The following is a 27,751-nucleotide window of genomic DNA, read 5'->3' as shown; positions in this document are numbered from 1 at the left end:
TCTCCATGGTGCCGACTAATTTTCGGCCTCCAATGGCCAAATTAGCCGCGCTTGCGCAGTCCGGGTCTTCTGCTTTCTTCTATGGAGCCTCTAGTGCAGGATGCCGGCTCCGTGTAGCTCCGCCCCGTCACGTGCCGATTCCAGCCAATCAGGAGGCTGGAATCGGCAATGGACCGCACAGAAGAGCTGCGGTCCACGGAGGAAGAGGATCCCGGCGGCCATCTTCACCGGTAAGTATAGAAGTCACCGGAGCGCGGGGATTAAGGTAAGCGCTCCGGTAAGCTTTCTTTAGGTCCCTGCATCGGGGTTGTCTCGCGCCGAACGGGGGGGGGGTTGAAAAAAAAAAAAACCCGTTTCGGCGCGGGACAACCCCTTTAACTATAGGCTCCAACATGGCAAACAGGGCTCCCATTGAACACTTCTGATGTGGAAACCATTTTTGATGTTGTGCAACAAAAGTTTTCGAGTTTCTGTTTCCATTAATATCAGATTTATGCATCTGAGTGTCTTTAAACGTGAGTTATGAGGGTTTCAAATTTAGAAGATCATTGTACAAATAAATAAGAAATTAGTGCCTCTAAAATGTCTTTTGACAACTATGTAGCAAAACTCTAACCTCTTCCTGATGTAATTGTTTCCAGCATCGATCTGCTTATGATTCGCTGCCTAGTTCAGCCATTGTGTCCATGGCATGCTGCGCTACTGGAAGTACAAGAGGATATGATGAGCTGGTGCCGCATCAGGTTAGTTATTACATTTCCAAGATTCGTAGCTTTATGAAACAGCAAACACCTACATTAAATGGGCTCCATGATAAAACAGTTCATGGCCGCTCTAACTTTATAGTTTTCTGTCACATATTCATTTTATCTGTCTAACTTTCTTTTGAGAAATTGAACCAATGCATGCTGTTCCTAAATATCAAGTTGGATGCCAGCTGCTTGGTCCCCATCAAATTAGTTGAGATTGTCATAAATGTCTATTGTTGCAACAAACCTCTTCATCAGACACTTATTTGTGGCAAACACCTTGATGGTTACAAATGAGAAGAGCGATATTTATATGGATTCTTATAGCTTTATACTTTGCCTTCCTTTTGGTTCCATACCTGGCCTTGCCAATCCTTGAAGGATTACATATATGGTTGCAGCCTAAATGCCTTTTTCAGGATATAATTGACCCAAAATATAAAAAACTTTTCAATATACTTACCATTGAATTCCACTCTTAACAATCCGCCACAGCTCTCTACCAGGTAGCCTCACCTTTTGTTTTGAAACCTACGTAATGACATGACCTCCATAGCAAGGTCCCATCATATAGACACGGCATGTATATGCATTGGACCTTGCGGTCACAAGATGTGATTGTTATGAACAGTCACCTCCATGCAGTGCAGCATCCTTTCTGTTACTTACCAGGCACCATTTTGATGCTGAGAAGTGTCCCTGGTTTATTTTCTTCTATGTTGTACCAGCAATCCCACAATGCATAGCATCACATAACCAGCTAGAGACAGAACCGTGTCTGCCTGCTGAGATGACAGTGTAGTTGTTATTACATTCTATATTAACCTAAAGACTAGAAGTATACAGGCGGGTGGGCTGAAATATCATCGTATTCCTCATAACTATGTATAACTATATGAGGGAACAATACAGAGATCTCTCCCATCATCTATTTATGCCCAGGACTGTGACAAGGGGCATTCTCTACGTCTAAAGGAAAAAAGCTTTCTACACCAACATAGAAGGGGGTTCTTTACTGTAAGAGCAGTGAGACTGTGGAACTTTCTGCCTAAAGATGTGGTAGTGGTGAACTCGCTAAAAGAGTTCAAGAGGGGCCTTGACGTCTTTCTTGAGTATAATAGCATTACATGTTGTATGGGCCACGTACACGGGACGATTATCGCTCAAAATTTGTTCAAACGACTGAATTTGAGTGATAGTCGTGCTGTGTAAATGCAAAAAAAAAAATCGCTCACTAGTTCCTACTGCTGACTTTGAGGCAGCATAAAAACCATCGCTGGATCTTGGGCTCCTCGTTTAGTGGAAATGCTCCCCACTCAGTGCTTCACCTAGAAGGTGAAGCTGAGCGAGAGAGAAGCCCACGATCCAGTGGTGAAGTCTGTCAGTGTAAACGGTCTGGACGAGCGCTAATGACCTTAGCGGTGACATCAACACTCAGTCGTTTACCTAGCCTTCGTCTTGTGTAAAAGGAACAATAGTCACTGATTACTTCAGAAGGGTTGTTGGTCCAAGGATTTATTCTGATTGCCAGACTACAGCCAGGAAGGAATTTTTTCCCCTAAAATGAGTAAAATTGACTTTTACCTCATTGGGTTTTTTGCCTTCGTTCTGGATCAACATTGGGAGTAATAGGCTGAACTAGATGGACAAATGTCGTCTTTTCAGCCTTACACACGATGTTAAGTTACTATGTAACTATGTGACAGGAGCTGTATCGTCATCAGCAATAACTGTGTAGAAGTTTCCTCTCCCCCTTCCCTGTGAAGAGCCTTCATGGTACAGTCCATGCCGTTTAATCAAACAAAGTTCTGGTGACTGAAATAGTGACTTCTTAAGAGATCACAATGCCAATTAATTCCCAGGTGGTCATAAAGAGATCAATTGACTCACCTGAAGAGACGGAATCCAGGAGGGAAAGGAATAACTAAAGAAGGCAATACTAGTGGATTCATATGTACTGGGGACTAGGTACATAATGAATGAGAAACAAATTCTCTGGAGTGGCCCTTTTAATGAATGTGAGACTTAATTACACAACATTGTAGAGTTCTTTACTAGATTCTACTTACCACTTGCAGATTTCGGTGGTGACTGAGGAGAGGTTTTACACTAAGTGGAACCCTAATGTGGCTGTCCTCAGCGCTGGAGAGGTAAATGCTAGCAGTGGAATAATCGCAGGGAAGAATGCTTTGAATAGACTCCACCAAGAGCTGGCGGCCCGTGGGTTCATTCAGGTAGGCATTCCAGTATGCTGGAACGTTCTGCATCCCTGAACTGTACTGTTGGATCACTATTTCAGTCTTACACTTGTGTAGCCTTGTCTTATACAAATGTTTTTTCTCGGCACCCTACAAGGTTTACGTGGATCAAGTAGACGAGGATATTGTAGCCGTTACCCGTCACTGCCCCCATACACATCAGTCAGTGGTGGCCGTGTCCAGGACAGCTTTTAGAGACCCTAAAACTTCATTCTACAGCAAGGAGGTTCCACAGATGTGCATTCCAGGTACAGTGATATTTGTAGCATACTAGGACACAACTGCGTCTGTCAACCAGTACATTGGATTTAAAGTTAAAAAGCTAAAATAATGCTGATTAACAACATTTCTGTATATCCTGACCAAAAACGGCAACTTTACAAGCATCGTGAAGCAAAAGGGACGGGGAAGGATTACTGAAAATTAACTTTTTATTAGATATGCGTTAAGTATATATATGACTGTATTTACAGCTCATGCTGCCCTAGCCACTACACCTGATTACGCCCGTAGTAAAGGCACATTTAGGGGACCCTCATCAAAGGGAATATCCACAGAGATTTCTAAAATCTGCACATGCAGCTGGAAATTTTCACAACAAATCCGCGCAGTTTTTGAAAATACTGAAGATTTTAAATTCCCAGCAGGTCTTTTTATACAAAATACAAGGGTCAAAATGCACAGCAGATTCGCTACAACAATCGCGGCCAAATCTGCACCTTTTAGGTGTTAGTTTGGCCACTACGGATTTGCGGCTTATTTGCTGTGGGTTTTCCTTTGTGGAAAGCTTGCAGCAAATACGCCCCATGTGAAGGCACCCTTACACTTGCCAACTGTCCTCATGATTTTCTCTGGCCAGTACCCTTTCAGGATGGTGACTTTATTCTTTAATTACCACTTGTTTTGTTCACTTACTGTATAAGCCCCACTGGGCTTATACTCAAGTGAGGTTAAAAAAACCCCAAAAAACTCAATACTCCCCTATCAGCCGACGTCTGCATTCCCGGCGCTATACTCCCCCCCCCCCCCCCCCCCCCCCCCCCCCCGTGGTGCGGCCAGCTGCTGCATTCTTCTCCCTGGCTTGCTTTTAAAATCCCTGCCATCAGTGCTGGGATTGGATCGAGCGCCGGCCAATTACAGAGGGCGCTCGATAAACCAATCACAGCCATTCAGAATGACATCACTGGCTGTGATTGGTTTATCGAGCGCTGGCTGTGATTGGCCGGCGCTCGATCCAATCACAGCGCTGACAGCGGGGATTTTAAAAGCAAGCCAGGGAGACGACAGCGGGGAAAAAATAGCAGCAGCCGGCCGCACCGCCATGGGAAGCATCGTGCTGAGGACACAGGTGCCGGCTGATAGGTGAGTATTGCTTTTTTTTTTACCTACTATATACTCGAGTATAGCTCAGCTTACACTCGAGTCAATAAGTCTTACCAATTTTTTATTGACCGGCTTATACTCGGGTCGGCTAATACTCGAGTATATGCGGTAATTTATGGTGGTTGATTTCTTTTTACATTCCTCCCCATCACAGCACCAGGTTACATCACATTATAATTTATCATCAATGTCATTGTTATTATTCTATATTTTCTATAGAAAACAAAATTAATTATCATATTACTATTTTTTCTGTGTGAAGGAAAAATCGAAGAGGTGATTCTAGAAGCCCGGACGGTGGAACGGAGCGCAGAGCCATACAAACAGGATGAGCGGTTCATTAATGGCCTGCCACAATACACTGTAGAGATCAGGGAACATATTCAGGTAAGGCCAGTCACAATAAATAAGCAAGGCTCTGTCAGATTCCACTATTGACCTGATTGTTAATATATTTTTAACTTGTAGCTCGCAGATAGTAAAATAGTCAGACAAGCTGGAGTGACAACAAAAGGGCCCAATGAATTTGTCCAAGAAATAGACTTTGAGAACCTGACCCCAGGAAGTGTAATCATATTCAGGTATTCATCTACTATTCATTTCTCTCAGTCCGATGGCAGCTGCACATCCCCTATTCTTTCACCCATATTGGATTTAAATTTACATATGGAATGATTTTCTAATTGGTAAAGTCCTATATATATATTTCATGCAGGGTTAGCTTGGATCCCAATGCTCAGAAGTCTGTGGGGATCTTGCGCAGTCATTTGATCCAGTTCAGGCCACATTTCAAGTCAGGCAGTCTGCAGGATGACCAACAGTATCCGATCTTGAAGATTCCATTTGAAACGTGAGTATTGTACAGATCAAGTATAATCCTTGTCTTAACCCTTTCCAATCCACTGTCTGATGTCTTAAGACATTATGATTTAAGGCTGTACAGCTCCGATGTTGGAAGACGTCCATCGGGGTTCTCTTACTGTATATTGCCAGCCCCTCTGCTGTTGGAGCCTATCCAATGTGTCACGTCATGCAGTACTGGCTTTAGCCAGCAGATAGCGCCATTGTATAACGGCAGAAAAAGAGTAAGCTGCCTAGGAAAACCAGGATACAAATTGGATTGGAAAGGGCTAATTTGGACTTGTTTGTTTATAACATATTTACTATCAAAGTCACCTATAAACATCCAATGAAAGACAGTCTGTCCGACTCCAGGGCAACTTTTTATGTATGGGCATACATGCCAACATCGGACACTCCCAAAAGTATATCGGGATCCAAACGTTCATGTAGTGTCTATAGATGTCTGTGAACCGCAGTATTCTTTCAGAGAGAATTAACCTGTAGGGTAAACTCTATCGTAGAAGGAATGATTCCCTTATAACATTACTATTGGCACTAGCAGCGAGGGTGTTTTTTAATACAGCAGGACAACCATAGTAAATCAAACTTCCCATGAAGACTGTCAGCTGATTGTTATCTTTCTTTGATACATTGTATATATATTTTTTGCAACGTTTCTTGCATGATTCTGACACAGGTAGATCATTGAATTGCATACAGCCTATGCGCTCTGCTTCATCAGTGCCCTAAATACTTCTTTTTACTTGTGTTCTGAGAACCTCCTATGCAAAATGTAACCCCCCGATGAGCAGCGCTTATGCTGTACAATGGGTATAGTCCAGAACACGTCTGAAACAAGCGAGGAACCACTATCGGCTGCTGTAACTATTTCTATTTCTGTTTTTCTTACCCTTTAGCATTGCATCTAAGCTGTCTCTGGCTGACCTGAACCATGTTCTCTATCGCTGTGATGCAGAGGAACAGGAAGATGGGGGTGGTACTTACAACATACCAAACTGGACCCCCTTAAAGTATGCTGGTCTGCAAGGTGTGGTTCTTACACCTTTGTCTGTACATTGGCTACTTTTTAATATTGATGAAACATTGTATGATGATTGCTGATTGAAGATACTGTGGCATTTGGGTGAGCTCAGTGGCCTCTTCTCAGGCCTCTGACGTCTCATTCATTCGTCAGATAGCCTGAGAACAGCTCAGTCCCATCAAAGTGAATGGGACTGAGTTGTAGTACTGGGCACAGCCAGTATACAACATATGGCGCAGTACCTGGTATGGTCCGAAGTGACATCAGGGCTTACTCAAGCACGCCTGTCACTTCAATCAGCTTAGTGGCAGGGATCCTGAGCAGCAGATCCTGAGAATTGGTCATCAATAGTGTAGTCCTAGAAAACCCCTTTAATAAGGATAACCTTTGGATTTAGGCTATGGTCATTTAGATAGCATGATCCTGAGCAAGTATATACTTATTTCTGAAAGTTCCCCAGGATTATAATGTATAAAAAAATGTTGTATTATAGGATACTATAAGAAAAGGACAATCCACAGCTAAATGAATGACATATTTTCTTACTCTGTACTGGCCAAATACTACGTCGTCTATATATCTATTACATTGGAATTCTTAATATAATACTTGTTTATAAGAAGTGTCATATCTAATAAGCATTTCATGGGTCACCAGGTTTATTATCTGTCATGGCTGACATCAGGCCTAACAATGATCTGGGACATCCGTTTTGTGATAATTTGCGATCTGGAGATTGGATGATTGATTACGTCAGTAATCGCCTTATTGTTCGTGGAGGAGCATGTGCAGATGTAAGCAAAAGATAAAGTATATACAGTGGATAATAATGTAGCTTTACAATCTTCTCAGTGAACAGCTGACTCTCCAGAATTACTTCAGACGGATTCAGTCATAACTAAATCACCAAACGTTGTATAAGCTCATACAAAGTACTGTAAACCACATAACTCACAATGAGAATGACTATGGGGGAGGGGTGCAGGGGTGGAATTTATCAAGGTACTTCAGTTTTCTGGCATAAAAAAGTAGCACATTTTGGTGCAATGCCTTTTTTTCTCTAAAATTTGCAACTTTCTTCCATTTTTACTCAGCACTTGCCACTTGAAAAAAAACAAAAAAAAAACGGCAGGGCTTAGCAGAAGAAGGCACAGTCATCCCTTACTCTACAGATTTACTATAAAGGCCCATTTACACACAACGATTATTGCGCAAGATGATCGCTCAAGATGAGTGATCACCTTGTGTTGCGAGGAGAGGATGCAGAAGACAAACAGGGTGTCCCCGCTTGTCTTCTGCATCCAGCTCTTCCCCGCTCCGAGCGCCCAGCTATTATACATTCGAGCACTCGGAGCGGAGGATGCAGAAGACAAACGGGGTTACACACAACGATTATCTCTCAAAAGATGGCTTTTGAGCGAATTTTGAGCGACAATCGTTGCGTGTAAATGGGCCTTAACTCATGTTAGAAGCTAATGTGAATTGTAATACAAATGTATGCCAGCTCATAGCTAATGTACATTTTACTCCTGTGCACTATGCATTAAGGCTAATGAATTTCCCCCTCGCCTATGATTCATGCTAGATTAGCAAAACAAAAACTTCTGTTATCCATCAATATGTATCTCACATTATAAAAAAAAAGAAAATTACATCTATATGTTCCCATTCGTTTAGGATGCCGGAGCAAACTAGACTAGACTAGACGTGCCGAATTTATCACAGTGGCTCATTGTTTTTGATAAATTTGGCTCATCTTTAGACATTTCTGCCTAATCTTTTACCATCTCCTTAGTTGTATCACTTTAGACCAATTTCTTGCATCAAAATTGCCCAATGTGGCCCATTTTAAGCCCTTCTCCTTAGTGTCCCCCTGCCTAGAATGACATAAAGATTCTCATGACATCCCTTGAAAAGACTGAGTATTGAACTGGCTATAATCACTGTAGAATTGGCTTCAAATATTATACATTCTAAGTCTGTTTTAGCATTATATTTAGATACGATCTGCATTGATGTCTTTGTTATTAATGTTGATTTTTTTTCTCAAGGTGGGTAAATGGTTTTCAGCCATGTTCTCTTACTTGAAAACGATTCCACGTTACCTCATCCCCTGTTATTTTGATGCCATATTGGTCGGAGCATACACAACCGTTTTGGAAGCTGCCTGGAAACAGATGTCCAGGTATGAAGCATACAGCTCAATAATCAGTAGCAACTAATCTGTGTGTTTTTATTGTTTTCAAGTAGTCTACATGGAGTTTGGTAATAGGTTGCTTGTTGTGTGAACAAAGGAGACCAATCCCTTCGCATCAGTCTGCATATACTTTAATGAATTTCCGCTCATTATACCACATTAATCCAAAAGCCCAATACGTAATCTACCACCTTAGCTAAAGCTCATCTGCATTTACCCTAGACTTGGTGGTCCTTTAAAACACTGCTCTGCCATCACTAAAGACATCAGCTACATCTTGTAGCTTATCTATCGCAGACCTGTGTGGCACTGGTACATCTGTACCTTCATATTGAATACAGCAATGTGGATTTTTTAACCCCCATTAAGGTATTGACACACTTGTGCAGAATGTATCAGAGGAAGATCCAAAGCAGAGGTAGATAAAAGTATAGAAGCCCTTATTTATTTCCCATCTATATTAAAATTATATTATAGATATTTTACTATCCATATTTTAAAAAAATATCCTGAAATCTTGCAGTTTTCACTCTGATCACTGTGCCTCCTAATAGTCTGAGACTTCCTTTTTTCTAGAAATTACACAGAACATGCCTAGAAAGCTCTCCCATAGATGTAAATGAGTCAGCTCCACTCCACATTTGCTATGGCACTTGTGGCTGCTGTAAAGCCAATCTCCGAAGCTGTTTACAGCAGCTCTGATGGTTACAGCTCACCTCCTCCTCTCTCCTGCACAATGACCTAGATCACTCTTCATTAGAAGTCAATAGGAATCTCCTCCTATGTATTGTATCTATGGCCTATCTGGCTGCTGTAAAGCCATGTGTTAACTGCCGCTCAGGCCAGATGGTTGTCGCTATAGTCATGCCGAGAAAACAGAATTTAAAGAATCTACAATCGGAAAATAAAATGCCCAATCCTTTTAGCAAAGTCCAGCACATTTTACCATAATTGTACGAGTATATACTAAATTCTTAATACTTCATATGGTACTTTGGGTCACATAATCTGAAATGCATCTGACATTTTCCGATTTCCCATCTTTTCTCCTTGAGTAATGCTTATACTTACAAGAGTAAAGTCTTCCAATAAGTATTGTTTGACATTTTTGTGCATTTCTCCCCCATAGCTTTGTACAAAATGGATCTACATTAGTGAAACACTTGGCTCTGGGATCGGTGCAGATGTGTGGAGTTGGAAGATTTCCTGCCCTGCCGGTGCTATCACCTTCTCTGACGGATGTGCCATACCGTACCAACAACATCACACAGGAGAAGGAACAGTGTTGTCCTTCATTAGCGGCTGGTAACTAGACTGGTTCTTCAGAGCTTCTGTCGTAGCGTGTATGGTTCAGGTTTATATACAGAAACCAGCGGGATCTAATGAGTCTTGTACAATACTGACTTGGTGATATTTTTTTTCAGGTCTTCCTCATTTCTCCTCTGGAATATTTCGCTGCTGGGGCAGAGACACTTTTATATCTCTGAGGGGTTTACTGTTGGTTACTGGACGGCATGTCGAGGCCAGGTGGGTCATGAATGTTTGTAACCTAGCCTATTTTTATACAGTAGGCATCACAGCATTGTATTAATCAGCTCTATCATGGTGCTTCCACGTACTTTCCATCGCATTGAAGTTTCCTATATATACTGTTCCAACAGAATGACTATAGGCTCCAACATTCCAAACATATTCACATTAGCAAATCACCCATAGGCCCAAAATATTCATTTGTTGTCTTAAGGTACCTTTACACCCAAACAATTGCTGAAACAGTGAATTTGGGTGATAGTCATCCCATGTACACGCAGCCACTGACAAGGCAATGAGCAACTAATCGCTCACTTGTTGGAGTCATTTGGTTTTTAGCTCACCGGAAAAAAACAAGCAACTATCGGCCCGTGTAAACAGGCAGTACTTCATCTATGAACAACTGCCTGTTTTCAGTGAATGGGGGCAACCATCCAGAAGAGAGTTCTAGCCACTCCACCTCCATTCGCTAAACAACTATTGCTCCTGTGTGAAAGCACAGAAGCGATAGTCCATAGGACAGCTGTAAGGCGCTAATGTACCTGACATCCATCCCGTGTAAAGGGAGCTTTATATCCCATTGCCCTGAAAAAAATGCTGCATAAAAGTTTGAAAAAAACTTTCTGTTGCATATTTATTACATCACTTGTATATCACACAGACCCATCACGGTACATTAATGTTTTGTACTTCATGATCAAGCAGTAATGGATTTGTCTATTTTATCATCATATTGGTAATTGTAACTGTTGTATGTTCAGGAATATTATTCTTGCATTTGCTGGCACCCTGAGACATGGGCTGATCCCCAATCTTCTTGGCCAAGGCACCTACGCTAGATATAACTGCCGAGATGCTGTGTGGTGGTGGCTGCAATGTATACAAGATTACTGCAACATTGTGCCTAATGGCATATCAATACTGAAGTGTCCAGTCTCCAGGATGTATCCCAAAGATGATTCTACTCCTTTGCCCGCAGGACAAGTGGTAATTTTGTTGTTTTTCATATATATTTCACTAATGAACATTTGCAGAGTTGGAGGCACTTGAACAATTAGTTGTAAGAGCTCTTTGCCTATATTTATATACTAGTTTACTCCTGGATTATTACACAGATCACTTTCTATACATCTTTTAAAGTACTGAAATGGTGACATTTCTATACAGTTAAAATTTAGTGATTCAGCTGAATTCCAATCCATATATGTAGCGTTACTTCAGAACACATCCGTACTGCTACTATTCCCAAATCTCGGGGTTTAGAATGACTTCATTTCTTATGGTTCTTCACACATGCTGAATGGCACTAGTATTTTCCCACAAATTGTTACGGTTTTGCAGAACATTTTATGCTCCGTACAGTTACTACAAATGAAACAAAATAAAAGACTGTGAAAGAACCTTAATTATTAGCTATTTATTAAGTATATACATTATATATTAACATTCACAAGGTAAATGATTAGCATTTCCTGGTATATGAAACAACCGATGAGATACAAACATTTCATACACTTCGCTGATAAGCAATTATGCATATAGTTGGAAAATTAAACTCACTCCCTTCACTAAGAAGTTATTTTTTGTTGTTGTGTAAATTCACTTATTTTGGGAGCTTATTGCTGCTTTTCAACAACCAGGGTTTCTTAAGGCCCTTTTACGCACAACAATTATCGCTCAAAATTTGCTCAAAAGCCATCTTTTGAGTGATAATCATTGTGTATAAATGTGTGCCCTTACTGTGCCTTTTTCGTCCATCGCTGACTTCAGATCTGCATGAAATCCTCATCCCTCAAAACGATAAGATAAGACGGACCGCACGCTGTGTTCTCCGGGGTCAGCGCTGATAACATTCTTTAATAGCTGCTGTCCTGCTGGAGAACAATAGCGGTGTATTTAGAGAATAGACCACCTGCTGTTCTCTCAATACATGCAATATGGTACTAAAGGTCTGATTCAGCCCTTTAGTACCTATGCAAAATAATCGCTGAAAACTGTCCGTTTCTGACAAATTGTGAGCGATCATCTGTGTGTGTAAATGCACCTTAAAGGGGTGGTCTCGCGAAACAAAGTGGGGTTATACACTTCCGTATGGCCATATTAATGCACTTTGTAATATACATCGTGCATTAAATATGAGCCATACAGAAGTTATTCCACTTACCTGCTCCGTTGCTAGCGTCCTCGTCTCCATGGTTCCGTCTAAATTCGCCGGCAGCTTGCTTTTTTAGACGCGCTTGCGCAGTCCGGTCTTCTCCATTCAGCACGAGCCGCTTCAGTGTGCTCCCCGCTACAGCTCTTCTGCGCATGCGCAGACGAGCTGTCACTGCTCGGGAGCGCGCTGGAGCGGGCATTCTGTACCTTCCTCTGTTAGAGGAAGGTGCAGAGCTGCCGAGCTGTCCGGAGAAGCCGCCCAGCTGTCCCGGTAAGTGATGGGCCGGGGGGGGGGGGCTGCCGCTGCGCCGGGCTGCCGCTGCGATGGGGGGGCTGCCGCTGCGATGGGGGGGGGGGGCTGTCGCTGCGCCGGGGGAAGTAGCGCTGCGCCGGGGGAACTAGCGCTGGGCCGGGGGGGGGCTGTCGCTGCGCCGGGGGGGCTGCCGCTGTGATGGGGGGGGGGGTGCGCCGGGTACCTGCTGCCTGGCGGTGGGTGACTGGTCGGCGGCTGCGGTGGGTCCGGTCGGCGGCTGCGGGGCGTCTGGTTGCCATGGAGACACAGCTGGCAGCGTCTCGGGAGCGCGCACGTCGGGCTGCAGCGAGCGACGGGAAAAGAGCCGGCGGCCATCTTGGGGAAACTTTTATAAGTTGCTGAAACGCTGGAACGGTAAGTACGAACCAGCTAGAAATGTCATTTACAGGGGGGCTTAGTAATGTGTACTTAATGGGGGGGACTGGGCAAAAAAAAAAATTCACTGCTTCCTCGAGACATCTCCTTTAAGTTTAAGGTCTTTGTTTTGCTTTGGATAAGGACCAGCCCCTGTATGAGGTTATCCAAGAAGCACTGCAGCGCCATGCACAAGGTATGAACTTCAGAGAGAGGAACGCAGGCCCCCAGATTGACAGGAATATGAGAGATGAAGGTGAGTTCTGTGAATGCAGCACTACTTACCTGCCAACTAATACCAACCCCACTTAGCAGAAGTAACTTACTATATACTTCATGTCTGTTTTCCCTTTTTTTTAGGTTTTAACATCAATGTTGGAGTTGATCCAGTGACTGGCTTTGTGTATGGAGGGAACCGACTGAACTGTGGGACATGGATGGACAAAATGGGGGAAAGTGAAAAAGCCCGAAATAAAGGAATCCCAGCCACGCCAAGGTGCTGCTCTGCTCTGTCTTATGTGTATATATTTAGTAATGTCTCTCTTACTAATTGGAGGGTTGCTGCTTACTAACGGGGCTTTTCTCAGGAAACACACCCATGGTGTCCAATTCAACAGGATGGTGAAAGTAATGTACAGTGCCCCTAAACACTAGCATGGGGAAAGGGCTATCTACAGTTACAGTAAAGCATTAAATCAATATTTTTTACAAGTTATTAGTAACTGAACTACGGTACTGTCGTATCTTGTCTCCACCAGAACTATGGGTGGAGACCTGGGATTGTGGGGGTAAAGTTATAGTCAACACCCACATGTGCCGATTGGGTGAAGAAAGCGCCTGACAGCCATTGGGGGACAGGGACTGAGACAGCGGGGGCGGCAAGGTAAATGCGGGACAGGGGGTGAAGAAAGTGGATGACAGCCGCTGCGTGACGGGGACAGAGAGACAGACATGCGGGCCAGCAAGGTAGCAGCGCGGCCGTCTTCAGCAACGGCAGCACACATTAAAGCTGACACAAGAGGAGAGGGGGGCCGGTCAGCGCAGGAGTGCCGTGGGTTAAGGATCATTGCACTCAGCTGTTAGAGTCCAGCTTACAGTCTGGTCCTCGGCACAGCAGCACCTCACATCTCCGCTGGCACATGTCCGCACCAGCCTCCGATCTGTGCTCCTGACTCTGCTGCCAATCTCCTCCCTGCTGGCCCTTCGATGGATGGATGGCAGGCAATTAACAGTGGGGACAGCGGAGCCCAGGAGCCAATCGGCAGTTAGGGACGTGATAGGGGCGTTACCTCTAGCTAAGGCCAGTTCGTCCCCAGCTGCTGGTGAAGAAAAGATACAACAGTACCCTGAGCTACAATGTATTGAATTATCACAATGTGCCAATCATGTTAAAAGTGTTGTACCAGAATTCACTTTTATCACCTCTTCATTGGATAGGCTGTAATATACTGATCAGTGGGGTCTCACTGCTGAGACCCCACCAATCCAAAGAACGGGGTTCCTGGTTTTCCCCCCCTTCTCATTACTGTGGGGTTAGTTTTCCCACTCACAATGACATCAAATAGAATAGAGCAAGGGTCCAGCATGTACAATGGCCACTCCATGCATCTCAGTCGGGCTGACTGAAGTAGCCAAATGATTCAGCTCTGTTGAATGGCACTGCACATGTGACCGCCGCTTCATTCAATGTCCTTCATGCAGGGAGTGTAGTATGCCCGCAGTGAGGAACAGGTGGAAACAGGACATCCATTCTTGGGAATGTTGGGGGTCTCAGTGGTGGCACAACCACCTCAATTTTTTTCTAACAGTTGGCTTGTTCTAAAATAAAAGAGAGGTCTGCTCACTGCTCTTCAGCCCCCTGGGATGCAGCTGAGTGGCTCCCGCGGCCCCAACACCGGCTCTCGGCATGTATGTCCTGTGGACTTCAGGTGATAACTGCAGCCAATCAGAGGCCACAGTGTAGCTGCTCGGTACTCCTGGCATCATGAATCACGGTGCCCAGGATGTAAGTGTTGATGCCAGATGTTCAGACAGTGACGCTGCAGCCTCTGATCAGCCTCATTTAACGCTTATATTTCAAAGGTAGAGTTCAATAGCATAAATGAACAGAATATGGCCGGCTTTAACATCTGCAATACGCAGAGAATAGAACCCGTTGATTTCAATGGGTTCATTCAAATTTCCGTATGTTTCTTGCGCATTTCAGCCTCCCAAAAAAAGAATATATTGTACTTTTCTGCGTATTTGCACAATAAAAATGTCCCCAAAGAAATCGATGAGGGGGTTCACAAATGCGCGCACAATACGTAAGGAGATTCAAGAAACACTGCGTTATTGCATTGGAAAAAAACACATCTGGAACTAACCATTTCTATTGGTACGTTTGTTTGCCGCACGCAAATCAACATGCCTTGCAGGGGCAGAAAAAAAGTACACTAAATACATCGGTGCGTGCATAAAAAAGCATCGTTTATTCTGCAAAAACGCAGCGTTCAGGCGCATGTAATGCGCTGACATCCGTGTGAAGCCCGCCTAAATAGACATACTGTAGATTTAGAATCTGCAGCAATTTTCAAAAGCGTTGTGCATTCATTGCAGAAATCTTCCACACCATGTTTAAAATCCCTTCCACATTGCTTGTACTGTAAATTCTGCAACATTTCCGCTGTGTATGAACACTCCCTTAAAGCCAATGCGGCTATTCAGATGTGCGCTTTTTCTCCATGAATCGATGTCCTATTTTGGTCCGATCTCTCGAATGTCACTCGCTTGTTCAAGTCAATGAGTGCGGGGGAAAATATGAGTGCAAACAGTTGACATCAGTGGGTCCTTCATTATTCATTGATCATTGCTAAGCAATGGTAGAAGAGAAAGTCTGCCTCCTTCCATTTCTTTTGCACACAAGCATATAAGGGATGACACACGGAAGTTAAAAAAAATAGATTAAAATTGATCCATTTTAAAGGGACCAAAATCGGACATGCTGATGTGAATGAACCCTTAGGATGTGCAATTTATATGTTACCACTAGATGGAGATGTCTCACTTGTTCCTTTCTGATTTAGGGAAGGCTCCGCTGTGGAGATTGTCGGCCTCAGTAAGTCAACTGTACGCTGGCTGACTGACTTGAATGAGAAGAAAGTATATCCATACAAAGGAGTCACCGTCAAGAGGGAAGGTGAGAAAAGATATTACAGAATAATACGATCATGTACAAGATTGATTAACTTAAGCCCCCTTTACACGCAAACACAATCGCTCAAACTGCCGAAAGATTGAACGAAATTCAGGCGAGCTGCCGCATTTCTGAATAACAAATTAATTTCTGTAATCGTGTGTTTTCCTCCAGCAGTTATTTGCTCATCTTTGTGTGTCTTTAGGCGATTGTTATTGCATAAACACTTCGCCCAGCTGAGCAAACATCTGGCCTGCACCTGAGTAAATGCTGCATTCATTGAAACACTGAGCGAACTGCATTCACACTGAAAGAATTTCTAGCAAAATGGATTTTATGCCAGCCTAAAAACCTTGGCTAACGATAATTGAATGAATAGTGCACGACTGCCCATGTTTACATGTAACGATTATCATTACAGATGAGCGAGCACACTCAGATAAGGCAGTTACTCGAGCAAGCATCGCTCTTCTCGAGTAACTGCATTCTCATTCGAGCAGGCTCGGGGGGGGGGGGGGGGCGGGGAGGAGAGTGAGAGATCTCTCTCTCCCCCCCACCCCCACCCCCGAGCCTGCTCGGATGAGAATGCAGTTACTCGAGAAGAGCGATGCTTGCTCGAGTAACTGCCTTATCTGAGCGTGCTCACTCATCTCTACTTATCATTCATTATCGTCCATTTGAACAAATTTTGAGCGATTAATCGTTGCGTGTAAAAGGGCCTCTTTCACAACACAATTTTCTAATATTTGTAAGCAATAATGGAAGTGCAAATTTCCATCCTGCATGTGAGAATGTGGATTGCTCCTAAATAAATAAGCTTAAGGGCTAATGCCCACGGACGGATTTCTGTTGCGTTCTATGCAGCATAAATCTGCGGTGTTACCCCAGTGCTATTGGGTTTATTGAACCTCATAACTCAATGTTCATGCTGCGGAATTCCGCAGCGTGAAAGAAAACGCGGCATGCTCTATTTGCCGCGAGAATACGCACAGCTGGCTTCCATTGTAGTCAATAGAAAATGGCCGTCACACTATACTTCCGCTGGAGCATAGTGGAAGTATTGTGTGAATACGTGTCACCGACGGCCCCGTTATCCAGCACTGCCGGCGCGTCATGCGCTGTACTGCACATGCGCCCGGCCCTTCATGAGCGACTCGCACAGCAGAGCTGCAATGATGAGTACGGGGGTTTTGAGGGGCGCCGTGGCGGACTCCGCTGCGATATTCAGCTGGCGGAGTTTGTCACGGCCGTGAGCATGAGGCCTAAAGGGGTATTCAGATTCTTTTTACAGGTATTTATATCTTGGGAATCCAATTTCAATACTTTCTAAATCACATGCATTCACCCATAAGATGTGTATTTCCAAAATGCTCCGTTCTCCATATATTGACTCCTCTGCTTTCTGGTTGTTTACTGCGCGTTGCCAGGGAAACTGACCACCTCTTCTATGGAAAGAAATAGCAGAGGCAGCAGAGCTTGTGCACTTCATACCACCTTCATGTAAATCTGGTGTCCGGGCTCTCAGGAGCGCATGCGTACTAGCTCCTCTCCATCACTTTCACTGGGCTCTGCTATTTCTTTCCATTGGAGAGGCACTCTTTTTTTTCCATGGCAACAATCAGTAAACAACCAGAGGAATCAACATCTGGAGAACAGAGCATTTTGGAATAAAACATCCTATGGGTGAGCGCATTGTGTTGTGATGTGAACACACTGAAATAGGATTATTAAGATTGAACGTATGGCCCAATGCACACGGACTGATTTTTGTAGCGAAATTCATTGCCAGACGCCTGCCGCGAATTCCGCAGCAATGTCCGTCCACAGCATGCAATGTAAAATGATTCTTTCACACACAAGTAGAAATCATTTGCGATTTCCGCTTGCGAAGGAAGAATCGCAGCACGCGTTATTTTCGTGTGAGACTCGCATGGACGGCTTCCATTGCAGTCGATAGAAGCAATCCGACCCGCAGCGGTTCTGAAAAGTCAATTTTGAAATCGCCACGGATCTGTGTCATCGCCGACACAGCATTCTCTGCACTGCGCATGTGCGGCGGCGTGCCAGTCAGTACATCCACAGCACAGAGAAGAACAATCTGGACAGATACGCAGGGAGTCACCTGCCGGGTACAGGGTTGGATCGCACTGTGGGATCTCAAATCCAACCCAGCCGTGTGTATGCGGCCTAAAGGGGAAGACCAGCAGTATATAGTATGTCATATATTTTCAGCAGTATTCAGCTACATTTTCAACCCTGTACTGTAGACCATGATTCATGGCCGTGGCTTCATCTTACCTTCCACTTCCACCTCTTCATATTCTGACGTTACCATTTTGTGTTCTTGTGTCTTATATATTCAGGGAAAGAAGTGTTGCTTACCTTCTCCGAGTGGGATAAGCTCATACAAAATCACTTTGAAAGACACTTCCATGTCTCTGAAGATCCCAATGATCCTAATGAACAACGCCCAGACTTAGTTCACAAACGTGGCATTTACAAAGATAGCTGTGGAGCGTCCAGTCCCTGGTGTGACTACCAGCTCCGGCCAAACTTCCCTGTTGCCATGGTGGTGGTGAGTGTTTATCAGGAATCAAAATATTCTCTATCAATGTACTCGTTCATTTGATGTTCGTTCCGACATAGATTTGCAGGATTTTAAAAGATCTTTTCCCACCAGTAATGCTGATGACATTGCTTGTCATGCTTGTCTCCTGCATCCTCTGCTCCGAGCGCTCAGCTGTATAACAGCCGGGCGCTCAGAGCAGGAAACAGCTGGATGCAGAGAACAAGCGTCCCCCTGGTTGTTCTCTGCATCCTCCACTGGGAGCGCTTGGCTGTATGACAGCCGGGCTCTCCCAGCGGGGAACAGCTGGATGCAGAGAACAAGTGGCCCCCTTGTTAGGCCCGATTCCATGCAATATATTTATCAATGACCTGATAGAGGGTCTGCATAGTTAAATATCAATATTATACAAGATAATTCATACAATGAGGACAATATACGGCTACAAAAGGACCTAAAGCTGGGGGCTTGGGCAGAAAAATGGCAAATGAAGTTCAACATCTCTAAAAGGAAGATTATGCACGTGGGCAGGAGAAACGGGTGTCACCAATATCCACTAAGTGGGGTACTGCTAGGGAAAAGTGAGATGAAAAAGACCCTGTGGGTACTGGTTGACTGTAGACTCAATTGGAGCAACCAAAGCCAGTCAGCTGCTGCAAAGGCAAATGTTGATCCGGGGGTTATTCTGACTACTATTTTGGAGTCGGGAAGGAATTTTTTTCCCCAGAAGGAGGGTAAATTGGCATCTGCCCACAGTTTTTGTTTTTTTTTGCCTTCCTCTGGATCAACAAAAAAGTGGGGGGCGAGGGGTGGAAACAAGCTGAACTGGATGGACATTTGTCTTTTTTCAGCCTAGCATACTGAGTTACTAAGTAACAATAAACTAAATGAGTTAGACTGTTATAGAGGGAGAGAGGACTCTGTCCAGGAGGTCTTACAATCTACAGAGGAAGGATACATTAGATGAAGGTAGAAGCTGCTAATATGATGGCAGTAGGGATTACTGTAGGTTCTAGGCTTTTCTGAAAAGATACATTTTCAGATTCCTTTTGAAGCGAGGTGGTGGAGAGTCTGATGTGTTCGGGTAGCTCGTTCCAGAGTATTAGTGTGGCCCGGAAGAAATCTTAGAATGATTATGTGTGAAGCTTACTAGACGTCGGGAGGGGTATTGTCTCTCCTTGAGGAGAGCACCTAGAAGGTGAGTGAGGAGACTTATAAGACTATGCATGCTCCTCTGGGTAATATGCAAATAAGGAGGATGGAATAATGCCTCTGCAGAGCCACCTATTGGATGGCAGCATTCCTTCAAATCAATGTCCAACCTTTTATACAGGTCTTAACAAAGATTGCATATTAATGAGGGGCAAACACCCTGAAACGGCTGTCTGTGTATGGATTCTGGCTTGGTTTTCAATTCCCAATCTTATTGCTACCCGTTTCAGGCTCCGGAGCTCTTTACAGCTTCCAAAGCATGGAAAGCTCTTGAAATTGTAGAGATGAAATTAATGGGACCTTTGGGGATGAAAACCCTGGATCCGGAGTAAGTAGACGTCCACGCTTGCTGAAACGGTTGTCTTCATTTTGTTACATTTAACATGTTTTTGAATGCATTAGAAGTTTATGTAAAACAGTGTATTTACACTTTTTATTCCTTTTCCAATAGGTTATGTTGTATTAAGATAAGAGAGCAATAGTTTTTTAACCTATTAATGCTGCAGAATGTAGATTTATGTCCTGGCAGGGTGGTAGTTAACCTAATAGGACGTAAACTTACATCCTGTGGATGGTGCGGGCTAAGAAGTGAGCCCATGTCATCCTGCAGGTGGGAGCCAGCTATGACTGATAGCCGGCCTCCCTCCCCATTACACACCACGATCATATTGTACATGTAAAGGGTTCACAGATGGAGTGCAATTACATCGCGGAAGGCCAGTCAGTTGCCATATAGTGGTGTCTGGGCCTGCCATGGCCTGTGATCGCTATTGTGAGCAATAATGCATTGCAATACTAGTGTATTGCAATTCATTATCATAGCGATCAGGGTTCAAGTTACCTACAGAGACAAAAAAATGTAAAACATAAAAAACGTAAAAGTAAAAAGAAGAAGAAAAACTTTTTCATTTTGCCTCCCAAAAAAACACAATAAAAGTGATTAAAAAAAGCCGTATGTATCCCAAAAAAGTACCAATAAAATGTTACGCCACGTTACGCCAAAAAAAGCCCTCACAGAGCTCTGTCCATAAAAAAATAAAAACATTATGAGGCTTTGTAAAAAATAATAATTTCCAAAGCAGTGAAATACAACCAATGAGAATAGCGCTCAACGGAACAAACACTCCAAATAGCAGTAAAGAACTTATGACAAGGTGTAAACTCACCCGGTGTGCTGTAGAGTCCTGAGCCTGTTGTACTTGAAAAAGTCTCTTTTATGAGATGAAACGCGTTGTACAATAAAAGAAGATCGTGCTTTCATATCTCGGAGCATTGTATGGAAGTTTTTTTTGTTTAAAGGAGCGCGGATTGTTTTTTACATCTTACCATAATCAGGCAATTTCCAAAGCAGGGTTTTTATTGTGCAGAAGTGGGAAAACCTAAAAAAAAAATAATTTTGATATTGTAATCATACCAGCTAACTGGAAAAAAATTTATCATGTCATTTATGCTGCAGATTAACATAAAAAAATAAATAAAATTGAAAAATTGAGGTGTTTCTCATCTGTATCATTGGGGGACACCACTTTGACTATGGGACGCTCAAGAGCAGTCCTCGGGGATGGGAGGATATGTCATAATGTATGCAGACAGCCCATGGCCGTCTGCAGAACCGAGGGAGGTGTCGGTGAGTGCAAGCGTATGCATTCGGTACATTAAGCATTAAGTTAAAACTGATTAGCTTGGTGCCTGCAGGGAATATATAGCTAGTGGGAGGAGTTAGCATTTTCTCTGTTGCTTAGTGTCTGCCTCCTAGAGGCAATAGCTATAGCAATGGTCCTCCAATCATACGGACAAGAAAAGGAGAAAAGGTAACTTGTCAACGAACGTTATCGCAGGCAAGTTAAACTTTGCTGAATCTGTATTAATTATTTCTGCAGCTAGCTACAAATACGTTGAGTTATAAATATGTAGGAGTATCATCCCACCGTGGAGGAGCAAGGACACATTGTAGTAACTTAGAGCAAGTTTTACTTGGCAGCTGGATTGCAGTACAGTCACTTTACAGGGTTTTTCTGGCACTAAACTATTGATGCTATTGGATGCTTACAAGATGAAAATTGTGAATTAGTTAAGAATGATGTTGAGAAGGCTAAACTTTTAAATTCCTATTTTGTATCTGTTTTCTCTCAGAAAGTAGATGTAACATCAACTGATCTTCCTTGTGCTATTGGGGGATTAAAATAATGCAGACATCTTTTGAGCGATAATCGTTGTGTGCATTTACACAGCAAGATGATGATCGCTCAAAATTCGCTCAAATGGCAGTTTGAGTGACTGTTTTGAGAGTTCACTTTGCATAAGTGTGTAAATGAAGACTCAAGCTGTATCCAGAAGACAAGCGGGACCGCTATCTTCTGTGTATAGCTGTTGTCTTCTCAGAGCGCTCAGCTGGTATACAGCTGAGCGCTCCGAGCGGGGTATGCAGAACACAGCTGAAGTGCTGTCTTCTGCATACTCCTGCTGTGTTTACGGAGCGCTCAGCTAATATACAGCTGATTGTTCCTTATGGGGTATGCAAAACAGAGCAGGAACGATGTCTTCTTCATACTCCGGCTGTGTACTCCGAGCGGGATACCAGCTGAAAACTCATAAGGCTTATCATTCTCTTTCAGCTTGCTGAAAGACAACGATGAATGACTCATTAATGAAAACTGCACGATGTCCGTGCAGTTAGAGCCAGCGATTCTCACTCAAAAAACGACTTTGAACGATTTTTGAGTGAGAATCGTTGGGTCTAAATGGGCCTTAACTTAAATGAATTCAAGTCTCAAGGTCCAGATGAATTACATCCTCGGATATTAAAGGAAGCAGCAGAGGTAATTGCTGAACCACTCGCCATAATCGTTATTGCTGAACCACTCGCCATAATCTGTGAAAATTCCAGGAGATCAGAAGTCCCAGAAGATTGGAAAAGGGCAAATGTTGTCCCCATCTTCAAAAAACGGAATCCCTTTTAAAGAATCCTAATGCTTTTATTTATCCATCGACATAGATGTCTGAGGGCTTGTTTTTCGCGGGTCGAGTTGTATTTTTCAGCGGTGCTATATAATGTACTGAAAAATTTTAAAAACTAAGCGGAGTGAAATGGAAAAAATAGAAATTCCATCATCTTTGTGCACGTCTTGTTTTTGCGGCGCACAAAGTGCAACAAAAATGAGATGATCACTTTATTCTACGGACAGTACGCTTACTACGATACCAAACTTGTAAAGTGTTCTTTTTTTTTTTTGCTGTACTATTTTTATTTTTATTCAAAGATATTTCATTTTTTTATTATTTTCTGTTGCCATCTTCTGATCGATATACCTTTTTAATGTTGCCACTAACCTAGTTATGCGAGAGCTCATTTTGTGCAGGACATCCTGTAGTTTGAAATTCATACAGCGTTTTGATCTCTTTTTGTAACTTTTTTTTCTTTTTTGGAGACTGGATGACCAAAAAAGCGCAATTCTGGCGTTCTTTATTTTATTTTTCTGACGATGTCCACCGTGTGGGGAATTCATGCATTACTTTGATAGATCAGACTTTTATGGACACAGTGATACCAAATATGTATTTTTGTTTTATTATTTAGATTATTTTATTATAAATATGGCGAAAGGAGTCTTTTAAAAACTTTTATTACTTTTTTTTTTCCTTTTAATAATTAGTAAAACTTTTTTAAACTTCTTTTTAAGTGAACAAGAACTTTTGCTGCTCTGATCACTCCTGCAGTATGATGTAATGCATTAGCATTAAATTATACCGTGATCTGACATGCATTCTATCAAGCCACGCCAAAGGCATGGCTTGATAGGCAATTTTGTAACGACAGTCCTGTGGCCTTTCAGAAGGCCACCGGTTGCCATGACACCCACACGGCAACCTCTGATCTTATCGTGGGGGGCAGTGCATGACCCCTGAACATAGGTCGGGGTATTTAAATGCTGCTGTTAGATTTGATGGCAACATTTGATGGATTATCAGCTCTGATGAGCGGCGTGGCTTATGGGAGTTTTTGCTGGTGGGTGTCGGATGTAATAAACAGCTGGCACCCGCGTTGTATGAAGCGAGATCGCCCCACGATCTCCCTTCAGACATACCCTGAAACTGCAGGATGTAACTACGTCCTGTAGTGTTAAGGGGTTAAAGCACCTATAGGGAACAGAAGTTACTGACTTAGCTTGCTTATATTATAAGCGAGGTAAGTCATAAATTTATAATTGAGATGCAAATCATTTTTTGCCTATACTGTGTGCCAAGAAGTATCAGTATTTGTCAATGAATTTCTGACATTCCTGCCAAGAGCTGTTGCTTACAGTAGTTGTGTACCCTCCATATCCGAACAGTACAGTACGGCCCCCTGTACACGGCTGTTCTTGTACACGAGGCCAACAGGTCATATCTATCTTATTGGTAATAATCATTTGTCAGTCTGCCATAACATAAGCCCCAACACTTTCAGGACTAATTAATTTTTCTCTTTTTGCTATCGTTTAGTGACATGGTTTACTGCGGAGTATATGACAATGCTCTGGACAATGAGAATTACAATGTTGCTAAAGGATTTAATTACCACCAGGGACCGGTAAGACGCTTGTGCATTTTTTTTATGTCTGCCTGTGCTGAGCCAGGCGTGACAGCAAATCTGCTTTCTTTTCCAGGAATGGCTCTGGCCCATTGGTTATTTCCTGCGTGCCAAACTGCACTTTGCCAAGTTGATAGACCAGGAGACATACCAGAAAACAGTAGTGTTGGTGAAGAATGTACTGTCTCGGCACTACATACATCTGGAGAGGTGAAGACCGGCGTAATAACATTAGTTGTAACAGAAAGGACTTTTGTGACTATTTACAGTCTTCATGATAGTGCAGGGCAGTTATCTTGGCTCTTTCCATACTGCTTTTGGCCATTAAAAAGGACATTAGTAAGAAAAAGGTGGGGAAAAGTAGTACAGAAAGAAAGCTTCTTCATGTTAAACAGCATCCGGTCCATACTGTTTAACATGAAATTAACTGCTATCCATTGACGAGCTGAATCCACTAGAGCTTGAGTTACTGATAGTTAGTGGTTCTCTGGCTCATACAAGGTTAGTCCTGAGCAGTGGACCCCTTCTATATTCTCTATGTGTTCTAATAGAGCATTTGGAAAGGGAGCTATCTAAGTGAGACTGCCCCTTTAATTCCATTAACCGCTTGAAGGAGTTGATATAGGTAACATGTTGGGCAACTCTGCAAATACCATATGGGCCGGTGTAAGCGCACCATTAGTTAAGGCCCATTTACACGTAATGATTATCACTCAAAATTAGTTTCAAACAATGTAAAATGAGCGATAATCGTTGCATGTAAATGCAGGCATCATGAACTTTTTGTCTGAAGGATGAACTTAAAATCCATCGTTCAGCTACTGAGAGATAGTGTCTCCCAATAGACTGCATGCTGTTATCTCCAGGGAAGCTTGGAGATTACATTGTAATTTGCAGACAGCCCCTACGAGAACAATGCGATTAATCACATGCTGGGCTCTGCAAACAGCTCCTGTAGGCCCTTTTACATGCAAATGAAGATCATAAAGTGTTAATGGCAGTTAACACTTCATGCAAAAAGATCGCTAAAACTTTCAATCTTTCAATCCTTTGAAACATTAGCTTTGCGTGTAAATGAGCCTTAAGTCTGCATTAACAGCTCCATAATAATGGTCCATGTTTACCTAATGTTATGTTTTAGACAACCATGAACAGATAGTTGTAAATACGGCCATTTAACGTAAATTGTAGCTCAGAGCTGCATCCTTTTCTGGCCGAGTTTGCTCTGATGATTTCCATTCAATGAAGTGTTATCTTTACATCGGGGCACTACCAATTATTGGATGTATGAAACACTAGCAGACTAGTAAATACAGCTCTGAACTAAAATATAGGTTGTTAATCGGGACCAGTGTATTCGCAGAGCTATTTAATGTATACCTATGTGGAAACGAAAATGTGAACAAGTGTATTACCATAGTAATCTCCAGAGATATTGGTCCCGGTAATCATATATCAACTCAATTATGATGTGTCATAATATATGTTGCAGTCTGGTAACGTTGAGAATTTGTCTTCTCCAGATCCTCCTGGAAGGGTCTCCCTGAATTAACCAACGAGAATGGTCAGTACTGTTCCTTCAGCTGTGAGACACAAGCCTGGTCCATATCTGTTGTGCTCGAAGTCCTACATGACCTATAAATCACTGCACCACTGTATCTTGTAATACCATTTCATGTTTTACAAATTCGTATATCCTATCAAGAAGTAGCGGGATGCTATGGTCACGAGCACTGGAGGAACTATATGCAAGCACCTGACCTCATCGTGATGTGACAAAACTTACCACAGGGATTAGTTGTTTGTTAGTCATTTGTGTGAAATGCTTGTTTACTTTGCACATAACCCATATGAGTCCTGCCATGATTACATTAGGGCTCGCCGGTCACCAGGTTACATAGTACTTTATGAGTGTTTCTGTTCTTAATGGTGTAAATAAAGTCATCAGATCAAAATGGTGCTGCAGCAGAAGCTCTCACATAATGATAAAGGAGTGGTGGGACAGCACATAATGGATGGGGCTATAATTGTTGAGAATACATTGTAAAATGGAGAATGGGGTCAGGAATTAGGAAATCCATTTTTAACATTGAGGACCCTTGCATGAGTAGACCTGAGGATCTCATTGGGGTTGGAGGTATCCATTCTAAGTAGGGTAACCTCATATCTACTTGGGTCTGTTACAAAGGAAAGTATTTTATTGTCTTCCTGGCCTTATCCTAGTGGTCACAGTCAGTGCCGACAGGATGTTTGAGATACTGCATGGGGAATACTTTAGATAAGACTGTTTCTATGATGTTTGTCTGTGAGCTCCTGTAAATTTGTGCAATAAAGCCTATACTATTAGCTGTTCTTGTCCTACTTCTTCTACATTCTGTCTCCACATGACCAGTATATATTTTATGTATAACATAGATGGCAATGAGTGCTCTATTCATCCCTTCAATGCTATATTCCTGTTGTCTAAATATGGTATTTACCTTTCATACCACTAGTAACCATTGACCAATGTGTCTTAAAGCTTACCTACTATCAAAGCATACATTAAATCAGTAGTATGTGTGACTAACTATGTTAATGTATGTTATTAGGGGGAATTGCCATTTTCCTCACCTCCTAGCCGCCCCATATTTTTAAAGGTTCCTATACACATTAGATATAAGTGGGATTAGGCGGCTATCTAATGTGTATTGGGGTGTTCTGACTCACCCCCTACAGCAAATATCAGGGAAAAGAAGGACTGGGCATCTTTAATTTTAACTTTGGTATGAGAAGGTTGGGAGGAATAGCTATTCAATGAATGAGCTTAGCCGACTGCTGTTGTATGTGCTTAGCAAGCTTAAAGCATACCTGAATTTTCAACAAGTTTTCTAAACTATAACAAGCTCTCCTTATCTACTCATTTGCTGCTGTTTGCACCCTATTTCATGTTTTTTAATTCAGATTTTCAGGTGGTCTTCTCCATTTTTCTGCTGTCTGCAATCCACTTTAAGGAAGAGGGCATTATGCAAGCTTAGCATTCTGCCAGTAGTTCACTGTCCTGTACTTCCTTTTCCTCACTTCCATGCTGCATTGTTCTGTCTCTGGGCAAGTCAGCAAAGAAGCAGTATCCGAATGCCAGTCCCTCAGCTTTCCCAGGACAATTGGGCATTTATAGACATTCTGGCTAAATGATTAGTAAAGCCAGTTTAATGTGCGCACACACGCTATAACAGTAGGAGTGGCAGGTATTGTGGAAATTGTTTTCACAGTGTCTGCAGATCTGTCAGCCTGTGAGTGTAGGGAGCAGCATGGGAAGATAGCCCCTCCCCCACAGCTAAGAAAATGTCCCAGTGTCCCAGTAACTACAGAGGCTTAATATCTAACAGGGAGTGGATTGTAGAGGGTTTGGAAGGAAGAGCCTTA

The 27,751-nt window shown here is 42.8% G+C and overlaps 1 protein-coding gene across 4 annotated transcripts in view; it reads left to right on the top strand.

Moving 5' to 3' along the window:
- AGL (amylo-alpha-1, 6-glucosidase, 4-alpha-glucanotransferase) overlaps positions 1-26,692 on the top strand; it is a 94,957-nt gene extending 68,265 nt beyond the window's left edge. For all 4 annotated transcript variants that reach the window (XM_066597245.1, XM_066597243.1, XM_066597242.1 and 1 more), the window contains exons 15-34: positions 642-743; positions 2,828-2,983; positions 3,105-3,255; positions 4,653-4,777; positions 4,859-4,971; positions 5,106-5,240; positions 6,151-6,281; positions 6,933-7,069; positions 8,327-8,460; positions 9,602-9,777; positions 9,897-9,999; positions 10,764-10,989; positions 12,968-13,079; positions 13,184-13,319; positions 15,889-16,001; positions 18,362-18,573; positions 20,007-20,104; positions 24,259-24,346; positions 24,423-24,556; positions 25,870-26,692. In XM_066597245.1, the coding sequence (XP_066453342.1) occupies positions 642-743; positions 2,828-2,983; positions 3,105-3,255; positions 4,653-4,777; positions 4,859-4,971; positions 5,106-5,240; positions 6,151-6,281; positions 6,933-7,069; positions 8,327-8,460; positions 9,602-9,777; positions 9,897-9,999; positions 10,764-10,989; positions 12,968-13,079; positions 13,184-13,319; positions 15,889-16,001; positions 18,362-18,573; positions 20,007-20,104; positions 24,259-24,346; positions 24,423-24,556; positions 25,870-25,987 (2,700 nt within the window). In that variant the 3' untranslated portion in view covers positions 25,988-26,692. The remainder of the gene's footprint in view (positions 1-641; positions 744-2,827; positions 2,984-3,104; positions 3,256-4,652; positions 4,778-4,858; positions 4,972-5,105; positions 5,241-6,150; positions 6,282-6,932; positions 7,070-8,326; positions 8,461-9,601; positions 9,778-9,896; positions 10,000-10,763; positions 10,990-12,967; positions 13,080-13,183; positions 13,320-15,888; positions 16,002-18,361; positions 18,574-20,006; positions 20,105-24,258; positions 24,347-24,422; positions 24,557-25,869) is intronic.
- Positions 26,693-27,751: the final 1,059 nt, after the last annotated feature.

This window comes from Eleutherodactylus coqui, chromosome 3, assembly GCF_035609145.1.
Source record: "Eleutherodactylus coqui strain aEleCoq1 chromosome 3, aEleCoq1.hap1, whole genome shotgun sequence".
In the NCBI taxonomy this organism is placed as follows: Eukaryota; Metazoa; Chordata; class Amphibia; order Anura; family Eleutherodactylidae; genus Eleutherodactylus; species Eleutherodactylus coqui.
The sequence above is the reverse complement of the archived record's forward strand: the minus strand, read 5'-3'. Positions and strand labels throughout refer to the sequence as shown.